General features: G+C 42.2%; 1 protein-coding gene across 2 annotated transcripts in view; it reads right to left on the bottom strand.

The window, feature by feature from the left end:
• Positions 1–23805, bottom strand: part of CREBBP (CREB binding lysine acetyltransferase) — an 84094-nt gene that overhangs the window by 43468 nt on the left and 16821 nt on the right. For both annotated transcript variants that reach the window (XM_089683444.1, XM_089683448.1), the window contains exon 2: positions 3555–4243. In XM_089683444.1, coding sequence (XP_089539570.1) covers positions 3555–4243 — 689 coding nt within the window. The remainder of the gene's footprint in view (positions 1–3554; positions 4244–23805) is intronic.

Below are 23805 nucleotides of genomic sequence, written 5' to 3'. Positions count from 1 at the left end.
GTCTACGCTTCTACAAAGATGGCAGCACAGATGTCTACGCTTCTACAAAGATGGCAGCACAGATGTCTACGCTTCTACAAAGATGGCAGCACAGATGTCTACGCTTATACAAAGATGGCAGCACAAATGTCTACGCCTATACAAAGATGGCAGCACAAATGTCTGCGCTTATACAAAGATGGCAGCACAAATGTCTACGCTTATACAAAGATGGCAGCACAAATGTCTACGCTTATACAAAGATGGCAGCACAAATGTCTACACCTATACAAAGATGGCCGCACAAATGTCTGCGCTTCTACAAAGATGGCAGCACAAATGTCTACGCTTATACAAAGATGGCCGCACAAATGTCTGCGCTTATACAAAGATGGCAGCACAAATGTCTGCGCTTATACAAAGATGGCAGCACAAATGTCTACGCTTATACAAAGATGGCCGCACAAATGTCTGCGCTTATACAAAGATGGCAGCACAAATGTCTACGCTTCTACAAAGATGGCAGCACAAATGTCTATGCCTATACAAAGATGGCAGCACAAATGTCTACGCCTATACAAAGATGGCAGCACAAATGTCTACACCTATACAAAGATGGCAGCACAGATGTCTACACCTATACAAAGATGGCAGCACAAATGTCTACGCCTATACAAAGATGGCAGCTCTGTGCTTTCAAGTAATTTAAAGGAACACATAGGGGCAGATTACACAAAGCATTGTGAACAACAATCTGCTTCTCAAAATGAAAAAAAAAAAAAAAACCTCACCATTTAGCAGTACAAAAACATATCACAGTTACTAAATGGCAAAAACACACAAAGCAACCACTTCAAAGCAAACGCAGCTCTAGCAACCAAGACAAGAAACCACACAAATACAGCGAGGAGGCAGGGAGGGAACTCTGTCAGGGGGTATGAAACCATCTCCCAAAGACGGCCTGAAGTATATACAGGGCTGATATTTGAGGGGAAAAAAGTACAAGTCTGTTGCCATTAGCTACCAGCTTTCATCTTCTAAAGCTACACAATGAAATCACTCAAGTTGACAGGATGCTATGTGCAAGATCAAATGAGCAAAACCTACATACACTGAAAACCAACATCATAATAAATCCACAGTGTCATTCAAAGGTGAACGTTGAATCATTTATTGACTTCCAATATTTCTCAGACACCAGTAAGTGACGATCTTGCAGTTCTCGGTTGTCCCATCTTGGAGACCCTCACCTTGCACTGCATTCTCTAGATTAAAGGATCCCCCACCAAATCCTAATCTCATTCTGGTAGATTGCGAAGGGTTAAACCACATCACCATTTCAGATCTCTCTCAGGGACATGATTGGAGAAATCCCTGTACTTGATTTCATGGGTCTGTAAGCCAGATGTACCGATAGTGAGGGTTTCCCACTCTCTGCATTGGATGTTTTTTTATATTTTATATAATCAGAAATGCAACTTGAGACGCTGGAACACAAAAAAAGGTGGACAGGAACACCTAAAACGCCATGGCGGACAAGGGACACCCAAAACGCCAAGGCGGACAGGGACAACCAAAACGCCACGGCGGACAGGGACACCCAAAACGCCACGGCGGACAGGGACACCCAAAACGCCACGGCGGACAGGGACACCCAAAACGCCACGGCGGACAGGGACACCCAAAACGCCACGGCGGACAGGGACACCCAAAACGCCACGGCGGACAGGGACACCCAAAACGCCACGGCGGACAGGGACACCCAAAACGCCACGGCGGACAGGGACACCCAAAACGCCACGGCGGACAGGGACACCCAGAACGCCACGGCGGACAGGGACACCCAGAACGCCACGGCGGACAGGGACACCCAGAACGCCACGGCGGACAGGGACACCCAGAACGCCACGGCGGACAGGGACACCCAGAACGCCACGGCGGACAGGGACACCCAGAACGCCACGGCGGACAGGGACACCCAGAACGCCACGGTGGACAGGAACACCCAAAACGCCATGGTGGACAGGAACACCCAAAACGCCATGGTGGACAGGAACACCCAAAACGCCATGGTGGACAGGAACACCCAAAACGCCATGGTGGACAGGAACAGAGTTTGCAATTACAGCAGCAAAATTTCACTGTTCGGATTTTAAAAAGGACAAGTTCACCTTTGGGAACATGTTACACCCAATTTTATGTTGGAACATGCAACTTGTTCCCAAAGCTGCAGCTGCTTCCCCCCCCCCCCCCCCCCTTCTCCCTGTGACAGCAGTACGGGGAGAAGCTCGCCGTACTAGCTGTGACTTTTTAAAAACAGCGCGGCCACGCAGGGCTCCGCCCACACAGCCACATCATGCATTCACAGTGTTCTGTGAATGAATGAACTACAAGTACCAGACAGACATAACAGCTGTCAGTTGTAGTTCTCAATGAACTACACCATGGCTCTCTGGAAGTTCACCGATTCTTCCTGTCAGTGTATCTGCTTGCCCGTTCACACAAATACACTGACAGGTCTGCAGGAGACCTGCATTGCATCAGAGATCTGCTGATTGCTGGTGCAATTCTTTACAGGCTCCTGCAACAGAAAATAAATGTACATTTTTTACCTGCAAAAAATGTGCATTTATTTATTAATTTTTGTCAAAATGTGAACGTAACCTTTGAAGACAAATTCATAACAGCGACCGACTTGGCCCGCCACAGTCCACCCATCAAACCACCATTAATGGTTGTACTGGTCCTTAACCGCTTGGTGCCGGCGCCTGCCAGCCCTTTAAAGGTTTCAGAATCCGGGAGGCGGGGTTTAGGGTCATGTGAATGCCGTGACATGCCATCACATGATCGGGAAAGGTCCCGATCGAAAGAGGAGATCGGGACCTTTCCGTGAGTACCAGACGTGTGCTGGGAGCACGCACTCTCAGCACATTTTTTTTTTTAATAGAACGCAAATGTGCGGCCGCTCAGCGTCTAGACCTAGACGCCGGGAGGCTGCACATTTGCGTTCGGCCAGCGTGAAGAGGTTAAAAATAAAAATTCCAAAAGGGCATCTCCTGTAATTGCAGAATCTAATGGCTAGATTGGTAAATAAGTGATCACAGGTCAATCTGCTTGTTGCTTGCAGCTACAGGTAGGCACCATCTTTGGAGGTGTACAATAACCTGCTCCTCCATCATACATGCTTACTGCCCTTGCCAGCCCATGCATCACCACAGGACATACAAGCCGGCAGAAGGAACCACAGCGTGCAGCAAGGGTAGCGTGTATTTGACCAATCTGATGTGTCAAATACCCGCAGTGGCCTGGGAGAAGCAAATCGGCAGTTTCAATGCAAAGTCAGCCGTGAAGGTAAATATATCCACGGTTTTACAAGGTGTGCAGTCTGATAAAAGATCTCGCCAACGTGCTCGTAAAAAAGAAACCAGGGGCGAGCCTGTATACTGGCATCCAAGCCGATCCAAAAATCTAACTACAAAGAAACTGAAGGGTCATTTTTACAAATAACTTGGCAAACAAATATTTTTATTTGAATTGGGGTTTCCAATTGCAGACGTACTTGGTAAACCACTTACCTTCGTCATGGGTCCTGTCTGGGCAGTGGTCATGCCTGTGTGGGGTGGCATTGCCGTCGTCCCTTGTGTCAGAGTTTCTGCAAGGACGCTACCTGGGGTGGTCTGTAAAGTAGGAGTATTGTATTGTAGACCCGCACCCCGACCTCTGCTTCCAGGTCCTAGCGAGCCATTCAGGACTTGTCCCTGTGCAGGCTGGGCTTGGCTCATTAGTGCATGCCCAGAATTGTTATTCATCAGTGCTTGGTGCCCTTGGTTGAAGTTAGAGTTGATGCAGATTCCTGCAGAGGCCTGTGGAGCGGCCGGGCTGCCTGCCACCATGCCGACTTGCTTTTGCGACTGGGATGTAGGTACAGACGGACCAGGCGTGCCAGTAGCTGGTTTATTTAATCCAGAGGGTGGGGTGCCAGAAAGTCCCTGGTTGAGTGGGCTCTTATTGAGGCCGCCCAAGTTGCCGAGGCCTGGGCTGTTTTGTTGGCCCTGGCCTCCCATGCTTTGTTGCACAGGGCTACCTGAACCTCCTCTTCCCATGCCAGCGCCCAGTCCTGGATTTCCTCCACGAAGGAGATCGGACAGCTGCTTGTTCTGGGAAGCTGCATCTTGTCCTAGCCCTCCACCGGTGCCCAAGAGGTTCAAGTCTCCATTGGGGATTAGCTCATCAGGAAGGTCATTTTCCAAGTCAAAGAAGAATTCTGGAAAGTAAGGAAAGAACAAAGTTAACATAAAAGATATTATGAAGCTGATCTAAAGCTATAAATAGGGTAAAACAGGGCTATTGTCAATAATAACCAATTAGAAGTCCAGTTTTAATTTCTGGTCCACACCAAGAAACTGACCCTCAGGAAAAAGTTCTTAGCAATGACATGTTTACAGCGATCCATCTCCAGTCCAGACTCTCTGGTGATGTAGATCTTGTTATATATAACCAAGCCTAGGGTATACAGAGTAATCTCATGGGCTAGAATGGTTCCAACTTTTTTTTTTTTGGCCAAGGAAGCAGTCTACCTTCCCACAACTATGAAAACTATTACCACTGCCTCAATCACCAAACATCTTGCATCTATGTTTAACTCAAACTATATGCAGCATCCACTCAACACTCCCATAGGCAGACAAGCCATTCAGCATATTACAATCAAAATGTCTCAAACCAAAACAGAAAGCACTCATAACATGATTGGTTGCTGTAAGAAAAAACTCAAGATTTCCCTTTTTTCACAATTCAGAGGTCTAGGCTACTGGAGACTAACCCAACACTTAAAGTGATCTTTTTTTGTCATACTTACCTGCTCTGTGCAGTGGTTGTGCACACAGCAGCCCCGATCCCCATCTTCTCGGGTCCCCCCGCCGACGCTCCTGTCCCCTTCCTGCTGTTTAGTGCTGCTTGCTAAGGGGGCACCCAAGCAGCCCACTCCTGAGCTCTGGGCCCATTCACACACATGGAACATGGCTTGGCCCCGCCCATGCTCTCTCCTCATTGGCTCACTGGCTGTGATTTACATTAGCAGGAGCCAATGCCAATGAGGAGGGAGAGACCTAGGAGAGCCGAGGTTCTTGTGCACATCAATGGATCGAGATGGGGCTCAGGTAAGTTTTTTTTGGGGGGGGGGGGGGCTAGGGTGCTGCTGCACACAGGTGGTGTTTTATGTCCATGCCTTTGCCATGAGCCTTTACAACCAACCAACCTGCCCCCCACCTGGGAGAGCCGAGGCTTTTGTGCAGATCTTATCTTATCATTTTATATACAGACGTACCTCGGTTTACGAATGCCTCAGTTAACGTAATTTTCGGTTTACGAATGAAAAGCCATTGAAAACAATGCCTCGGTTTACAAATGTTTTTCGCAAAACGAATTGGTTTTCAATGCATTTACGAATTAATTTTTAATCATGTCCTTGTACAGAACTATACCTTTAAAGTGTACTTTATAAAGAGTTTTGAACAGACAAGACTTTTTTTTTTACTTTTTTCTGACCTCCGGAACAGATTAACTGGTTTTCAGTGCATTTACGAATTAATTTTTAATCATGTCCCTGTACAGTATTTATGCCTTTAAAGTGCACTTTATAAAGTGTTTTGAACAGATAAAAGACTTTTTTTTACTTTTTTTCTGACCTCCGGAATGGATTAATTGGTTTCCAAAGCATTCCTTTGGGAAACTGTCTTTTGGTTTATGAATTTTGCGCAATACGAAAAGTCCTGCAGAACGCATTAAATTCGGTGTGTGTGTGTCTATATATATATATATATATATATATATATATATATATATATATATATATATATATATATATATATATATATACACACACACATACATACATACATATATACACATACATACATATATATATACATACACACACACTCACATACATATATATACACATATACTCACATACATATATATACATACACACACGACACACATGTAAACATACAACACCCACCCAGAAGGATAGATATATATATATATATATATATATATATATATATATATATATACACACACACATATATATACATACACAAACACACACACATATATACACACACACACGCACACATATACATACACACTGACTTGACACACATGTAAACATACAATCACATACACCACCCACTCAGAAGGAGATATATAGATATATATATATATACACACACACACACACACACACACACACATATACACACACACTGACTTGACACACATGTAAACATACAATCACATACACTACCCACTCAGAAGGCAACACACACATACATAGATATATATACACACACACACATATATATATATATACATACACAAACACACACACACGCACACATATACATACACACTGACTTGACACACATGTAAACATACAATCACATACACCACCCACTCAGAAGGAGATATATAGATATATATATATATATACACACACACACACACACACACACACACACACTGACTTGACACCCATGTAAACATACAATCACATACACTACCCACTCAGAAGGCAACACACACATACATAGATATATATACACACACACACACACACACACACACAGTAAGAACATCAGCCTTCACAATAGTCTGGTGAAGATTTGTATGATAGAATTGATAGTGAAGCGTGTGTGAAGAAACACTTGAAAACAAAGTTCCGGTTTGCGAAGGCCTCTGTGCTAAGTGGCCAGCAGCCCAGTGACATGTAATCGGCCTCAGTGGTTACTAATGTTAGGGTTGAGGGCTAATTTTGTGTACATTAAAATGATTAGCGCTAACTGCAATCTCCTTTCATCATCATACAGGATTGTAAGTAGTACATGCCTAATCCTAACCCCAAACCTAACATTAAGAACCACAAGTGTGTGGTAAGCATACAGTACTATCCTTCCAAAACTGAGAAAGTATTACAGATAGGAAAGACAAGCCTCGACATTCACCCTGCCTAAAGGGAAAATAGAACAAGTCACCAGCATTGGGAGATTGTGTAAAATCCTGGGTCGTGTCAGAAGAGAGTGTTCTAGACACAGAATGCCAAGAACCACCTGGTGTAGAGAGAGAAATCCCTCATCGCCTTTGTGCTACGGTGTTAGAAGGGCATGGACAATCAGGTCTTACAAAGGACCTTCACCCTCCTCACCTACTTGCCATTATTTTACTCCTAACCCCCCATAATTTTACTCCTAACTCCCCCCCCCCCCCCCCCGTCCTTTCACTCAACCACACATTTATTTAAAAATACTTCTTTGGCAACCATCCCTGCACTTCGGGGATTCTGGTCTAGGTGGAAAGGACACCCCTCCAGCTACCCGCGGTCTCTTGGGATACAGCATTACATGCATCTAACACATCAGGGGGCTGGCTGCAAAAACCAGAAAGGAGGAAGAAACAGCCAACAAATGACGTCATAGGGGAAGACTGTCAACAAGGACCTGGTATGCAGCAGCAGAGAGGATTATAAACAGAACAATGCTGGATTTTCTGGCCATGCAAGTATGTTTTTTGTGAAGAAGAGATTACGATTATAACTTATTTGAAGTTCCTCCTTAACCCCTTGGCGCCATCGCTTCCCGGCCCTGTAAGGGTTTCAGAAGCCGGAGGTGGGGCGGGGTTTAGGGTCATGTGACCACTGTGACACGCCGTCACAGTGGTCACATGATCAGGGAAGGTCCCAATCGAAAGAGGAGATCGGGACCTTTCTGTGAGTACTGAACATGTGTGCTGGGAGCGCGCAGGGCGCACGCTCTCAGCATTGTTTTTTTTAATAGAACGCAAATGTGCGGCCGCTCGGCATCTGGGCCCAGACGCTGGGAGGATGCACATTTGCGTGCGGCCGCTGTGAAGAGGTTAAGCTGGCCACACAATAAAGCTGGGTATACACTTATCAAAGGAACCGGAGAATTCCGATTTCTGTGTACCCCTCTCTGTTCAACAGAAGCCCAGCATTAGACTGGCTTCTATCAAATGGTCAGGCAGCGCAGACCTCAGCTTAAAGTGTAATTTCACCCAAAAAGGGGACGTTCTGCTGTTTCTCCTCAGAATGGGGGGGGGGTTACCTGGTTTTGACAGGTACCCGCTCCCACATCACAAGTCCCAGAAGGCTGCAGGACCAGTCACAAAACGCAACTCAACTCGTGCATACGCGCTGTGCAGCCGCAAGTAGTTATAGCCGGCTACCCACAGTTAAGATGCCGGCACCAGCAGGATCCCCGGATAGGTGAGTTACTATTAAAAGTCAGCAGCTGCAGTTTTTGTAGCTGCTGACTTAACCTTTACAAATATGGCCGCTTTAACTTCCCATTTACACTTCGCATAGTGAGAACCAGGGTGGATAAAAATCAATGATTTATAAAAATTAAAAAAAAAATTAAAAAAAAAAAAAAAAAAAAAAAAAAAAAAAAAAAAAAATCGGATTTTTTTATGTAAATCGGATTTTTTTTAAATAAAATGCTTTTTGAGGAAAATATATTACCATCCAAAGGTTATTCCATCATGAAATAAAGATTCGTTTTTTAATTATGTAGAATAAGGCTGTATATGTTTAATTTTTTTGGTAAATAAATTCCATGAATCCATTCACAATGTCATGCTCTTCCAGAGGTGTTTGTAAGATTATTGGGCAGTTTCTCTGCCTACAAGATATTATCACAGATGTTGGTTTACTTTTGCAGTTCTCAAAACTGAATTTGACTCAGCGGAGATCACATGCCTCTTCTTCACAGCAAAAATGTTATAACATGAACAGAGTTAAGAAAAAGACCTTAATCCTAACTTCTACAAACCTATGAATACAGAATCAACCCCTTCAGTGCTAAGTTTCAAGACGTTCAGTGAATAGAATAGAAACAATATTTTTCTGATTGTTTGGAGTGGAATAGATCTGCACAAGAAGAAAGTGAAACTAAGTGTGAGGAGGAAGGGGCTGACAGTCTAAGTTTCTTAAAATATATATATTTTGTTTAGCCAAATTAGTTAACAAACATGGATGTTTAAGCAAATCACATATGCTGGAATGTTATTGTTTCAGTTGAATAAATCTATTTAAATTATTATTAAGGTAATGATTATTTTTCTCCTTCCTAAGTACAACAGAAAAGTTGTCCAAATATGAATGATTAACCTATTAAACTGGGGATAAAAAAACTAATATGAAAAGTTGTTGTTCTAAAAATCTTCATCTACTTGTATATTAAAGTTATACCAGCAAGAATTAGTCTTTATGTAGAAAACTAGGATTTAAATCAAGCCTTACTGACTAGTGATTTCAATCAAATCCACCCTGCCTAACACTGAAAGATTTGCAGATCTACTGCCTTTTACTTTATGGTAGACAGAAACTGTTGAAAACCTGTAGCCATCCCACTATGTATGAGGTCCTATACAGGGACACTCCCCATGTGCATGCCATACAGAAACAGGCCATTTCACAACAGACTTAACCCAGTCCCTTCCAGAGTTCGGCCCCCTGGGGGAGGGTCGAAGCAAACGAATTGCAAGTTAAACCACAAAAGTTATTCAAGTATAGTATATCTATTCACTTCCTCAGCTGCCATTAAATCATCAGCTTTGGTAGGAACCAGACAAGATGACCTCAGGAAACTCACAAAAGGTGAAACAGGGATAAGTCATGATCATTGCATGTAAATTTCACTCCTCGCTGTATATTCCTTGGCAGTGCATGTGTAGAAACAAAAGATCTTACGGCCGCCCATATGTGTGGAAACATGGGATGGCTATTCTTCTCATTATAGAAACAGACTGAAGGAAAAGTTCTTTGTGAATGTCTGATTTCAAAGTCTGGGGATTCTTTATTTTTGCGTCTGTGTCACACTGGCCCTAAAACAATCTCGTCAGTCAGCCTAGTTAACCATTTGAAGACCAGGCCTATTCTGACACTAACACATAGTTAGTCTGGCTGAAAAAAGACAAAAGTCCATGCAGAACTCCTACAGATCCTGTGCTTCTCTGTACAGCCACAGCAACATGTACAATGTTTCTCCTAAACGCAAGTTTAGAAACTTTTGCCGTTTTCGGCCAAAGTCTCTGAACTTAACATTCTGGCCAAAAATCGGTCCATAGTTGGACTTTTGTCTTTTTTCAGCCAGACTAACTATGGAACGATTTTTGGCCAAAATGTTAAGTTCAGAGACTTTGGCAAAAAAAACGCCAAAAGCTTCTAAACTCGCGTTTACATGTTGCTGTGGCTGTACACAGAAGCACAGGATCTGTAGGAGTTCTGGATGGACTTGGTTCATGAAACATGTTGAAAAATGTTGTAGTCCCACAATATAGATGATATACAAAATATCTGTTACATATTTAGTCTGGCTGAAAAAATACAAACATCCATCCAGTTCAACCATAGGAAAAAAAAAATAAAAATTATAATCCTATACCCATCATTGATCCAGAGGAAGGCAAAAAACCCAGCAAAGCACAATCTAATTTGCTCGTGCAGGGGAAAGAAATTCCTTCCTGATCCCCCGAGGGGCAATCGGACACTTTTTGTTTACATGTAAAAATCAGTTTTTGCTAGAAAATTACTTAAGAACCCTTGGTCCCCACTAAACCTCGGTCCCCACCCCAGTAACAGGTTTAACTGCTTGTAGTTATGGCACCATATTAAAATGGCAACAAAATGACCAATTCTGGTGTCACCAAGGATAACAGTGTCCTGTGGATGGAGCCATTGGTGCCTCTCCACCTTTTCATGCAACAATAAAGGGTCACCAACAGAGTAGCCCCTCGCATCATGAGTGCTCTAGAATTGGTGCAGAATTCACTCCGGTTTCTGTGCAATTTCCGCACCGCATCACGATCACACTCTGTTCGTGCGAACGGCATGTATCCTAACCACACCCCGAAATCAGTTCGCAATGTGCAGAATTGGATAGCATGGGTGTGAATACCCACGCGATCGGATTCTGGTGCGGACAAAAAAAAAAAAAAAGGGGTCGTGCACTATTTTGGTGAGGATGCAGTGCGCTGATCTGAACATGGTAGCCAATCCATGCTAGTGTGGTCAGTTTACATTTCATCATCCCGCTGTTAGATACAGGCACACTGTACAAACACACAGCATGCCTGCATCTTCTGTGGTCAGTGTAAATCCACCCCCTACCCCTCCTTCCTCCCTTGACTGATGGTGGCTTCCCCATCCAATCCTCCTCTTTGTGAAAGGGCTGCTGAAAGGAGGAAGTGATGTCATGCCACGGCCCACGGGGTAAGATTGGGTTTCACTACGATGAAAACACTGATGCTGGGGGTAAACGTCACTGCTAGCAATTACCGTATTTTCCGGTGTATAAGACGACTTTTTACCCCTTGAAAATCTTCTCTAAAGTCGGGGTCGTCTTATACGCCGGTATACGGCATGCTGACACTTTTTAGGGGGGCGGCGCCCCCCCCCTTCCAACAGAAGGGACACCAAGTACAGGGGTGGGCAGGGGCTGCTGTCTCTTACCTGGCTCCGGTCCCACGACGATCCGGTCCAGGAAGCGCGGCTGCTCATTCATTCGGTTCGGCCACTGGATGTTCGCGCGGCTGCTCGGCTCCGCCTCCTCACCGGTGATTGGCCGCCAGAACTGTAGCTCAGGAAAGGCACACAGGCAGCCAATCACCCCCCACTGACACCGATGGGGCACTATTCCTCCCCCCCCACTGACAACAACGATGGGGCACTATTCCACCCCCCATAGACACCAATGTTGGGACACTATTCCTCCCACTGACACCAATGTTGGGACACTATTCCTCCCACTGACACCAAAGATGGGGCACGATTCTCCCCACTGATACTAATGATGGGGCACTATTCCTGCCTGATACCAATGATGGGGCACGATTCCTCCCAATGACACCAATGATGGGTCACGATTCCTCCCACTGACACCAATGATGGGGCAGGATTCTTCCCACTGACACCAATAATGGGGCACGATTCTTCCCACTGACACCAATGATGGGGCACAATTCTTCCCACTGGTGTGCATTGGAAGAGGGGTAGTCTTATACGGTGAGTATAGCCCAAACACTACATTTTAACAGGAAAAGTAGGGGGTCGTCTTATACCAGCTCTGTGCCCGCCCACAGGTCCGTCAATTACTATGGAATGAACAGTGATCACATGACCTGCACTTTGCAAGGAGAAAACTTACTGGTAATTTTTAATAAAAAAATATAAAGATGGATTTATGAAGTGCGTATATTTATTCAAAAAGTGTATGAGCTTTACAGCTACTTGAAGTGCAGCATATATACACAAAGGATGAAGAGCAGTGTTGGGAAAATGTAAATGTACACATTTACCAGCACGCCGTGGATCTTCAAACATCATCCAAAGGTTAATTCAAAGCGAACACATCACAGTGGAAGAGTGCAACGTTTCGGGACTGTGCAGGACCCCTTCGTCAGGGACGTCTGCCATCACATGCCTGACAAAAGGGTCCTGAGTGGCCTCAAAACTTTGCACTCTTCCACTATGATATAATCACTTTAAATAAAACCTTTCAGCCCTGGTTCACATGATGCGGTGCGAAATTCACGTTTTCAGTGCGAATTCCGCATCAGAATCGCACCCCGTTCATGTGAACCACTGCGGGTGTGTATGTTACGTTAACGACCCCCCCTGAAAGCAGTCCACAAAACGGTGTGATGTGCAGAATCGGATCACATAGGTGTGAATACCCATGCGATCCGATTCTAGTGCGGACCCAAAAAAGGGTCCTGCACATTTTTGGTGCAGATGTGGTGCCATTAAAGTCATACAAAATGTATGGCTCCGATCGCACCACACACAAATCACATGTGATTTCCACAGGGATGCGGTGCTGTTCCTGTGCGAATCACATGCGATATACCGCACCACACGTATGTGAACCCAGGCTCATTGTTCTCTGAAGGTCCACGATGTGCTGGCAAACATGTACACTAACCTGTGAGGTTTCTGGCCTCCAGCTGGCTGTTGCTACAGCACCTGCTAGTCTTTAGCCTACTCCAGGAACGTGGGGAAATGTAGAAGGGAAACTAGTAGTGGTGCGCTGAAATGAAAATTCTGGTGCCGAAACCGAAAATGGGAAAATTCAAAATGCACTTGGACAAAAACTGAAACGCGCAATTTAAAAAAAAGAATATATATTTTTTGGAAAAAAAATACACCGATTAAAAAAAACAAAACAAAATGTAAACCCCAATTTTTTTTCTAAAATATGAAAGGATGTTACGGCGAGCAAATAGATACCAAACATGTCACGCTTTAAAGTTGTGTACGCTCATGGAATGGAGTGAAACCGAAGTACTAACAAAATCTCCATGGGTGATGCTTTAAAAATTTCTACAGATTAGCAGTGTAACGGTACAGAGGAGGTCTAGTGCGAAAATTATTGCTCTTGCTCCGATGTTCGTGGCGATACCTCACGTGTCGTTTGAACACAGTTTACATATGTGGGCGTGGCCTATGTATGTGTTCACCACTACGTGCGAGCAGGGGGGGATGGGGGCATAGTAAACTTTTTTTTTTAATTTAATATTTATTTATTTTTATTTTTTTACACTGTCCCTTTAAAAAAAAAATTAATCTTATTTTTATCACAAGGAATGCATGGAATTGTTGCTAAAAGGTGATTGTGCTGATGTTCCATTTCTGTTCCCTCAGGTATCACTGCTGTGAAAAGTGTTTCACAGAGATTTAAGGGGATACCTCATGTGCGTTGTTTGAAAACCATTTACATATGTGGGCATGGCCTACGCATGCGTACACCACTATGTGCGAGCACTTTAAACTTTTTTCAAAAATGTATTTAATTTTTTTATTTTTTTGCACGGTTCCTTTAAAAAAAATTTAAATAACTTTTATTCTCATCACATCCTCTGCAATGTACAGCATTGGATAACAAAAAAAATTGATCTAGTGCCTAAAAAAAAAATGGCTGAAACAGGAAGTGACATCACTCCGGTCTTCTAAGGGCATAGAGATGTGTGGGGGCCATCTATCCTTCACTCATCTCTATGCCCAGCGCCGGGATCAATGGTTTCTCAGGTAAGGCTGAGGGCGGCCGGTGGCGGCATGGTTTTTTCAGCACCTGTATTGGTGCTTTTTTTCATTTCGGCTGACGACTGAAAGGGGTATTTTCGGCCGAAATGTTTCAGCCACTGAAATTTCGGTGCATCCCTACAGAATAAAATTCATAGTGGTAGGACCAAGAACAGACGACACCGATGAAGTTTTGTCATGAGGAATCTGCTAGAAAATTGAAGATGGTGAAGAATAGTAAAGGAAATGGACAGTTTGTAGAAGGTAAAAACCTTTCATAGATTGCATCAACTGTTAAGTCAGTAATTACAAAGCAGGTATCAATAAAATCATAACTATACAACCACAAAGCAAATGTCTGAATATGTATAACACCTCATACCCTTACAAGACATGGGATTTGTAGGTAACATGTAGAAAGGTTAAAAGGGGGATTTTTAAAGGTAGGACAAAAACTACAATTATGCCAAGGTCTGGAAAAACCCAAAAGCAACATTTGTCACTAGAAGAGGGGAAATGGACATGCTTTGAAAATGAAGTAAAAAAAAGAAAAAAAGAAATGGACAGTCTTTTTAAACGTACACGCACAACATGAGCTTGATGCAGAAAATATCATCGGAATAATAAAAACCTTGTCTTGAGCATAGTCTGAAATGATGTACATGCAGACAGGCTTAGACAAATGGTTACATAGTTAGTCTGGCTGAAAAAAGACAAAAGTCCATCCAGTTCAACCATAATTCAGGTTAATAGTATCTCCCCCCCCCCCAGAGATCTTGCTAATTCTATTACACCATATTGGACTGCTGCTTTGGAGATGACGTTCTCGCTTCCCCCCCAACTCCAATACTGGACATTTTATGATGCTGTGTTGTGATTGCCTGTTTGTCTTGGCTTCTTCGTATACAGGTTTTGTTTCTGCGCCATCAGAGTCCAGACCATCTTTGGCATTTGGAACCCAGAGTCCTTGGAGTCCAAATGGTACAATACAACAGTAAACCAATGTCAGCGATTTTTAAAATGACAACGCAGGCTTTCCGGCGTGGGGTAGAGCAACAGAATTCAGGAACATTAAAGCAGAGTTCCACTCACCCTGTCAAAAAAGAAAAGTTAGCAGTTACAAAAACTGTAGCTGCTGACTTTTAAAAAACAAACAGTCACTTACCTGTCCCTCGGTCCCGTGGTGTGTCCCCGCAGCCCGTTTCACCAGCCGTCCTTGATTCCAGGAGGCCGGCATCTTCAGTGTGAGCACCCGGCTGTGATAGCTTGCGGCTTCACAGCTGGGTACCTGCTGCGCTTCATGAATGGTCCTGTAGTCTTCTGGGGTCTGTCACGAGTCCCAAAAGACTACAGGGAGGGCGGACACCTTCTGCTTCCGATCGCCTAGGCCAGGGGTAGGCAGCCTGCGGCTCTCCAGCTGTTGCAGGACTACAAGTTCCATCGTGCCTCTGCAAATCATAGCTGTAACTGTCAATTTTGCAATGTCTCATGGTAAATGTAGTTCCACAACAGCAAGAGATCCGCAGGTTGCCTACCCCTGGCCTAGGCGATCGGACCGGATCAAATCCGGGTACCCGCTCCCACCCCTGCAGGTTCCAATCCTTAATGGGGAGCAGTCCTTAAAGCGGAACTTCCCCTTTTGGGTGGAGCTCCACTTTAAGTAATGACAGTTGTGCATTTCCTATTTTCAATTTATTAACGTTGCTGTATAATAAGGGCGGAGGTTTAAGATCTGCGGTCTGCAAATATGGCTCACCCCAAACTCAAAAAACGTTTGCCCAACCTGAAAAGAAACCCTTCTCCATTATACACATGGAGGCTTCCACTGCCAAAATTTTTCATTCTGCAAAACCTAGTTTGCCTGGCTGTCACACCGACTCAAAACATCTATGAAATATTTCTGACTTTTCTTAAAAGTTAATTTGTATCACATCGATCAGTCATTCAAAACTTGAGAACCAGATGGCCAGCATTCTTGCCAAGAAACTAGCATTTTCAGAAAGTAAGCAATGTATATCTCAGCAAAGGTTTGACAATTTCTAACTTTCATCAATCTGTTCAAGGTTGATCGTTTACATTATTTTATATTCACAATGAAAAAGCCAAGTAATAATCAACAGCTGGACTACAGGTTGGCTGAACTTGGTTTACTTTGCCATTTTGGAAGCATTCACAATTAAATGGAGGCTGCGAGGCTTTGCCTGCCGTACACATTCCTCTCTATGCCGACTACGAGGAACAGGCTGCTGACATTTTATGCTACGAGGTTTTAAATACCACAGTCCTGCAAGGAACCCCAACAGGCAGAGCCACAGTCAGATCTCTTCCTGCACTCTTGCAGATCCCTGCTTGTCCTGTGAACAGAGGCAGACAAGGCCCGCAGAGCCGACATGCGGCACAGACACAATCAACACTTCCATAGCAGGAAACCCTCCACAGAAGTAGGCTGTATTCCTCTGTAAAGTTCAATGCGTAGTTCTAGAACAAAGCTGCCGGCTGAAAGTCCATCCTTTTTTTTTTCAATGAGCCATAACAAAATCGTAACCCTCTCCACGTCTGAAACCCCAATGCAGACACATGGGCTATCAACACAAGCCAACCAAGACTGACAGTGCAACCTAACATGGATCTTCGCTGATTATTATTATACAGGATTTATATATTATAATACAGGATTTATATATTATTATACCGGATTTATATATTATTATACCGGATTTATATATTATACAGAATTTATTTATTATACAGAATTTATTTATTATACAGAATTTATTTATTATACAGAATTTATTTATTATACAGAATTTATATATTATACAGAATTTATATATTATACAGGATTTATTATACAGGATTTATTATACAGGATTTATATATTATTATACAGGATTTATTATTATACAGGATTTATATATTATTATTATACAGGATTTATATATTATTATACAGGATTTATATATTATTATTCAGGATTTATATATTATTATATAGAATTTATAATTATACAGGATTTATATATTATTATACAGGATTTATAATTATTATACAGGATTTATAATTATTATACAGGATTTATATATTATTATTATACAGGATTTATATATTATTATTATACAGGATTTATATATTATTATTATACAGGATTTATATATATTATTATACAGGATTTATATAGCGCCAACAGTTTGCTCTGCGCTTTACAATATAACGGGAGACAATACAGCAACAATACAGTTCAATACAAGAGGGATAGGAGGGCCCTGATCCTGGGAGCTTACAATCTAGGAGCAGATCACTTTTCATGTCTTCCCTAATAAACGGACAAAAAAAATGCCATAAATTGCATCCGACACTAGTTACTATTACTTTAACCACTTCCAGCCCGGACACTTTCACCCCCTTTCTGTCCAGGCCAATTTTCAGCTTTCAGTGCTATCAAACTGTGAATGACAATTGCACAGTCATGCAACACTGTACCCATATGAATTTTTTTGAGACAGATAACACTTTATTTTGGTGGTATTTATTCACCACTGGGATTTTTTGCTATATAAATAAAAAAGTCCAAACATTTCGAAAAAAATTAAAAAAGTGTTTTTCTTATAAAATTTAGCAAATAATCTTTTTTCATAAATCTTGTCCAAAATGTATTAATCTATCTTTTTAATAAAACAAAAATAACCCAAATTAGTTTATAACTAAAAATGATATTTTTTTAAAACATTTTTTATATTTTTATTGTTTTTTTTTATTACATACCGTCAGCCTAGCAGTACAGTGTCACCATAGTGACACTGTTCTATTTGTGGGGGGTGATGAAGATTTTCTTTTTCTTTTTTACACTAACTGCTTTTACACTCATAAAGGCTGTAAAATCAATCACTTCTCCTCCTCTCTGGCTGCATTCTTGCAGCCATTGAGAAATACTGTGAGAGATGTGATTGGTCACAGCTTGTCACATGGTACAAGGCTGTTAATAGAACTGTACCATGTGACCTCTGATTATTCACAGATTTCACACACAGTAAGCAATGTCAGGAAGTGACATCTTGTTTACTACTGTTCCTGTGATCACTGATTGGCCAATCAGTGATCACATGATTAAGGACCTCACACGGAGGTCCCATACAGGGATCGGACACAGCGGGCACTGGATCACAGTGCCGCGCACTCCCAGGCAGTGAATGCGGAGGCCGTTTATGAATGGCCACCCACTCCTGCACTGCTCCCATCTGGCCGTTTATGTACATGGGCCAGACGGGAAGTGGTTAAATATTAATGAAGGACCACAAAACCTAAAATTAACATATTAAAATGAGTGTTATTTACATTTAAAAAACACTGTGAAAGTCCAAATCTGACATATTTGCTTTGTATTACAGTTGCTTCAACTCTCATAAAACCATATTTTATTCACAATAGAAAATAGAAAGCATAGCAAATGTTTAAATTTGGAAAATTAGGAATTACGAAGAAAAAGTAATTTTGAAGTTGATGGCAGCAACACGTCTCAAAAAAGTTGGGACCAGTTGCTCGAGGTTTGGGAGGAATGTTGTTCCATTCTCGTGATATAAAATTCTTTGTCTTATATTTTTCACTTCGTGATGCAACAAATATTTTCAACTGATGAAAGGTCTGGACTGCAGGGAGGCCAGTTAGGCACCCGGACTCTTCTACTACGAAGCCATGCTGTTGTCAGATGCAGTATCCGGTTCAGTATATGCAAGGCCCTCCCTGCTGAAATATGCAAGGCCCTCCCTGAAAAAGATGTCTGGATGGGAGCATATGCTGCTCTAAAAACTGGACATCTCTTTCAGCATTGATGGTGCCTTTCCAGATGTGCAAGTTGCCCATTCTATACACAATATTGCACTTCCATACCATCAGAGATGCAGGCTACTTGAACAGAGTGCTGATAACAAGCCAGAAGGTCCCTATTCTCTTTTGTCTGGAATCAGAGCTCACGGTTGCTAAAAAGGTCAAATTCCAAATTGTCTGACCACAGACCAGTTTTCCACTTTGCAACAGACCATTTTCAATTAGCTTTGGCCCAGAGAAGTCGGCAGCATTTCAGGATCATGTTCAGATACGGCTTCCTCTTTGCACGACAGAGCTTTACTTCACATGTTTGGATGGCATGTGGAACTGTATTCGCAGACAGTAATTTTTGGAAGTATTCCTGAGCCCATGCAGTGATGTCCATCACAGAATCAGGTCTGTTTTTAACGCAGCGCCGTCTGAGGGCCAGAACACCACAAGCATCCAATATTGTATTGCAGCCTTGTCCCTTGCGGTTTCAGATTTTTAGAATATCTTCATATTACGGACTGTAGATGATGATATATTTAAAGACTTTGCAATTTTACGTAGGGGGAACACATTATTGTGAAATTTGACCATTTTTAGACGCAGCATTTCATAGATTGGTGAACATCTGCACATCATTACTCCTGACACACTGACTCTCTCTAATTGTTGCTGCCATCAAAATCAAATTTACCTGATTTTTTTTTTCCCTAAAAATGGTACATTTTCTCAGTTTAAAATTTTGATAGGTTTTCTATTGTCTATTGTGAATAAAATATGGGTTTATGAGATTTGCAAATCATTGCATTCTGTTTTAAGATTCTACAGAGCTCCCCGACTTTTTTGGAACGGAGGTTGACCATACACTTTAAATCTTCCTTCTCATAAACCAGATTTGATGTTTGGCAAGTCTTAAAAGGATAAGTTCACCTTTGTGAATAGGTTACACCCATATTTAGAGTAACATGTTCAGCATTTAGCTGCTCCCCCCGATTACCCCCTTCTCCTTGTGACAGCAGGCTGAGGATCCTCTCCCCGCACCCGTTGTCACAATTCAAACACAGCGCGTCCATGCGGCTACCCGTCCACACAGCTGCGTCATTCATTCCCAGAGTTCTGTGAATTACTGAAGTACAAGTAGCTTCAAGCCCTTGCTGTTGACAGACTGTAATTATCAATGAACTATCAGGGTGCTGATGAGTGCTCTAGGGAGTTCATTGATCTTCCGGTCATTCAGTAACTGCCGGCCTGTATCAGAGGAATGGGCAGACAGCTACATCGGCAATCTGCAACAGCCTGGCACTGCACCAGCGATCTGTTGATTGTGGGTGCAATGCTTTACAGGCTCAAAAAAAATAAATAAAAATTTAAATAGGTGCACATTTTTTTTTACCTTCAAAATCTATTTATTTAACCTCCTTAGCAGTTTTTCCAAGTGTAGCTCGGGGTAACATTTCTATACCAAGAGCGGTAACCCTGAGCTACACTCAGGCTTACCATGCAGCGTTGCTCAGGGGGTCCCTGCAGCACTTACTTGTCCTTCGCTCCCGCGATGTGTCCCCTGCAGCGTCCCCGGCCATCTCCTCCGGCCGATGCCGGCATCCGGCTTCTGTGTTCCGGACCCTGTGACGTCGGGACGTACGGGCACCGGAACTGGCGGGAAATTTGAAATTTTTAAAAAATTTCATTTTTGCTGTCATTGCTGTTTCACTGCATTTCACATATATTTTGTCCCTACTGCTTTGTCCTGTGCCCTGCCTGCATTTTGACTGTTCTTTCTGCCTGGAAACTTAGAAAACTCCATGGCGTCCAAAAAGCGTCCCTTTACGTCAAAAGCGGTTTTAGAACAGCGATAGTAAATCAGAACCACTTGCAGAATTGAGTGATAATGATTCGTGGGGGAAATTCATCATCAGACACTGAAAACAATTTTGTGACTTTGCTCAGCGATGTGCGAATTTGCCTCTGTATTTCAAATTTCAGTGTTTTTGGTTTGATTATATTATTGAATTAAATGTATTATATTATTTTTTATGATTATTTATTAAATTATAATTTATGATTTCGTGTTTCAAATTTTATCATCCCCGGGAATGTTTACTAGACTCTTGTTCGGACAGATTTCAGTGAGTTATTCCTAAAAATTACAGCCTACAATAAAAAACTACATATTTCCATGCAAAAAAATGGTACCGCTTTCAGCACAAAAAATCGTAAAGAATCATACCGCCAAGGAGGTTAAATAGTTGAATATATCCTATACCTGAATTTAAATTCAGCCCCATGTGAAAATGAAATATAAAAATGTATTTACTTGTTGCTGGAAAAATTGCAATCTGGGCTCACTTGCGAAAGTGGTCGTGTGACCAATGGCATTTAAGGATCACAATATAGTAAAAGTCAATCAAATCGAAGTTTTCTGAGCCCTGTCTGCAGACCGTGGCCGCGGCCCATCTCTTGGAGGGAACTAGATTGCTGCATTTGAAACCAGAATTTTTTCTCACGCTTCAAAAGCCTTCTCAAATTTTATTTTGCATAACTTTGAAATATGCCTGCATTTAATTTTGGAGTAAAGATTCCACTTTGGCAGTGGGAGCAGAACTACTTAAAAAAAAAAAAAAAAAAAAAAAAAAATCACAGCTCCTCATTCAGCGACTGTTGGAAACAAGGAACTTGCAAGAGGCAGGCAGACCATTATCAAGAACGCAACTGAACACCAGCCTGATTCACCAGGAAATGTGGTTATACCATACTTGGGGGGGAGCCCGATACAGCAGATAGTCAGCGGTCTGAAGTAGTCTATGTAAAATAGATAACACAATAAAAACAAGTCAGCACAAAAAGAAACCTCTATAGTTAGAGCTGCAAAGGAGGTTTTCTTAATAGGTTAATAATACTACAAACTACTCACACTAGTGCACCCCCATTATCGTGAGACTTCCAGTGCGACCTGCTTGCGATTTTCATGCGACATTCGTTTATGGAAATCCAAGTCGCATCAAAGCAGCGCAGGAACATTTTTTGAACACGGAGTCATATAAATTGGAACGGGTGCCATTGAAATAAATGTTTTTACTTGTCACGTGACTGTCGCAAGCCGCATGACACGTCACACTAGTGTGAACTAAACAATCTCTAATGATCAGACAAGGTTTCTTTCAGTTGAAACTGATACTACACGCTACTTCTGTATCTTACTCAAATAGGAAGACAATTGCTTGAAATTTTTGTAGCATGGTTGAACTACTAAAAATCTCCTCTGCATCTCTCAAGACAACACTGGTGGATGCAACATGAATATTGGTTGCCATACCCACATCGATTTTCATCTGATCAACTGAAATAATCAAAAATGATCAACTGAATAATTAGTGGAAATCCTGCAACATGGATATGCTTGCTTCTGATAGCAAAGCCTGACTGGAAGCCTACAACTATAGTTGTAAATTTTGTGCTGTGACTTATTGGTTTGCTTTCAATCTTTTTTTTTTTTTTAATTGGAGTTTTTGGTTTGTTTAGAAAAAAAATGCCCAACACTGGGTTTTTTTTCTTTCTTTTTTTTTATATATATCAGGAGCCTGTAAAGCATTGCACCCACGATCAGCAAATTGCGGGTGCAATGCAGGACTCTTGCAGGCTGTCAGTGTACAGGCAGTCCACAGGTTACAGACAAGATGGGTTCCTTCTTAACCTCCCTGGTGGTCTGATTATGTCCATATTTCTGTGCTCAAAGCGGTACATTTTTTTGCATGGAAATATGTAGTTTTTTTTATTGTAGGCCTGTAATTTTTAGGAATAACTCACTGAAATCTGTCCAAACAAGAGTCTAGTAAGCATCCCGGATATGATAAAACGTGAAACACGAAATCATAAATTATAATTTAATAAATAATCAAAAAAAAAATTGAATTCAATAATATAATCAAATCAAAAACACTGAAATTTGAAATAGAGCTCCAAGTTCGCACATCACTGAGCAAAGTCGCAAAATCATTTTTCCCCACAAATCATTTTTTATTGTAGGCCTGTAATTTTTAGGAATAACTCACTAAAATCTGACCGAACAAGAGTCTAGTAAACATCCCGGGTATCTTAAAATTTGAAACACAAAATCATAAAATATAATTTAATAATCATAAAAAATATAATAATAAATTTAATCAAACCAAAAACACTGAAATTTGAAATATAGCGCCAAGTTCGCACATCGCTGAGCAAAGTCGCAAAATCGTTTTCAGTGTCTGATGCCGAATTTCCCCACGAATCATTATCACTCAATTCTGCAAGTGGTTCTGATTTACTATCACTGTTCTCTAGCCGGTCTAAAACCGCTTTTGACCTAAAGGGATGCTTTTTGGACGCCATGGACGTTTTTCAGTTTCCAGGCAGAAAGAATAAAAATGCAGGCAGGGCGCAGGACAAAGCACTCGGGACAAAATGTATGTGAAATGGTTTGATACAGGAATGTAATACTATGTGATTTTAGTGAATGTCACTTTTTCACATTTTTACATTTCCCGCCAGTTCCGTCCCCCGTATGTCCCGATGTCGCAGGGAATGGAACCCAGAAGACAGATGCCAGAATCGGCCGGAGGACATTACAGGGGACACTGCAGGGGGGACATCGCGGGAGCGCAGGACACGGTAAGTGAAGAAGAGATCCCGGAGCAACGCTGCAGGATATTCCCGAGTGTAGCTCGGGGTTACCGCTTGTGGTGCTGAAACATTACCCCGAGCTACACTCGGGAATACCGCCACGGAGGTTAAAGTGGTTCTAAAGTGCAATTTCCCTTCCTAGAGTTAGATTTCCTCTCACTTCTTGTTTTTCGGTTGCAAGTAATATAAAAGTGGGATGTAACTTGGGGACTGCCCGTAATCTGTCCACTTATACTTCATACCGCAAAGGCTGTCGGTACTTT

This window comes from Staurois parvus, unplaced genomic scaffold, assembly GCF_062004578.1.
Source record: "Staurois parvus isolate SC_StPar_1 unplaced genomic scaffold, SC_StPar_1.0 ptg000018l, whole genome shotgun sequence".
In the NCBI taxonomy this organism is placed as follows: Eukaryota; Metazoa; Chordata; class Amphibia; order Anura; family Ranidae; genus Staurois; species Staurois parvus.
The sequence above is the reverse complement of the archived record's forward strand: the minus strand, read 5'-3'. Positions and strand labels throughout refer to the sequence as shown.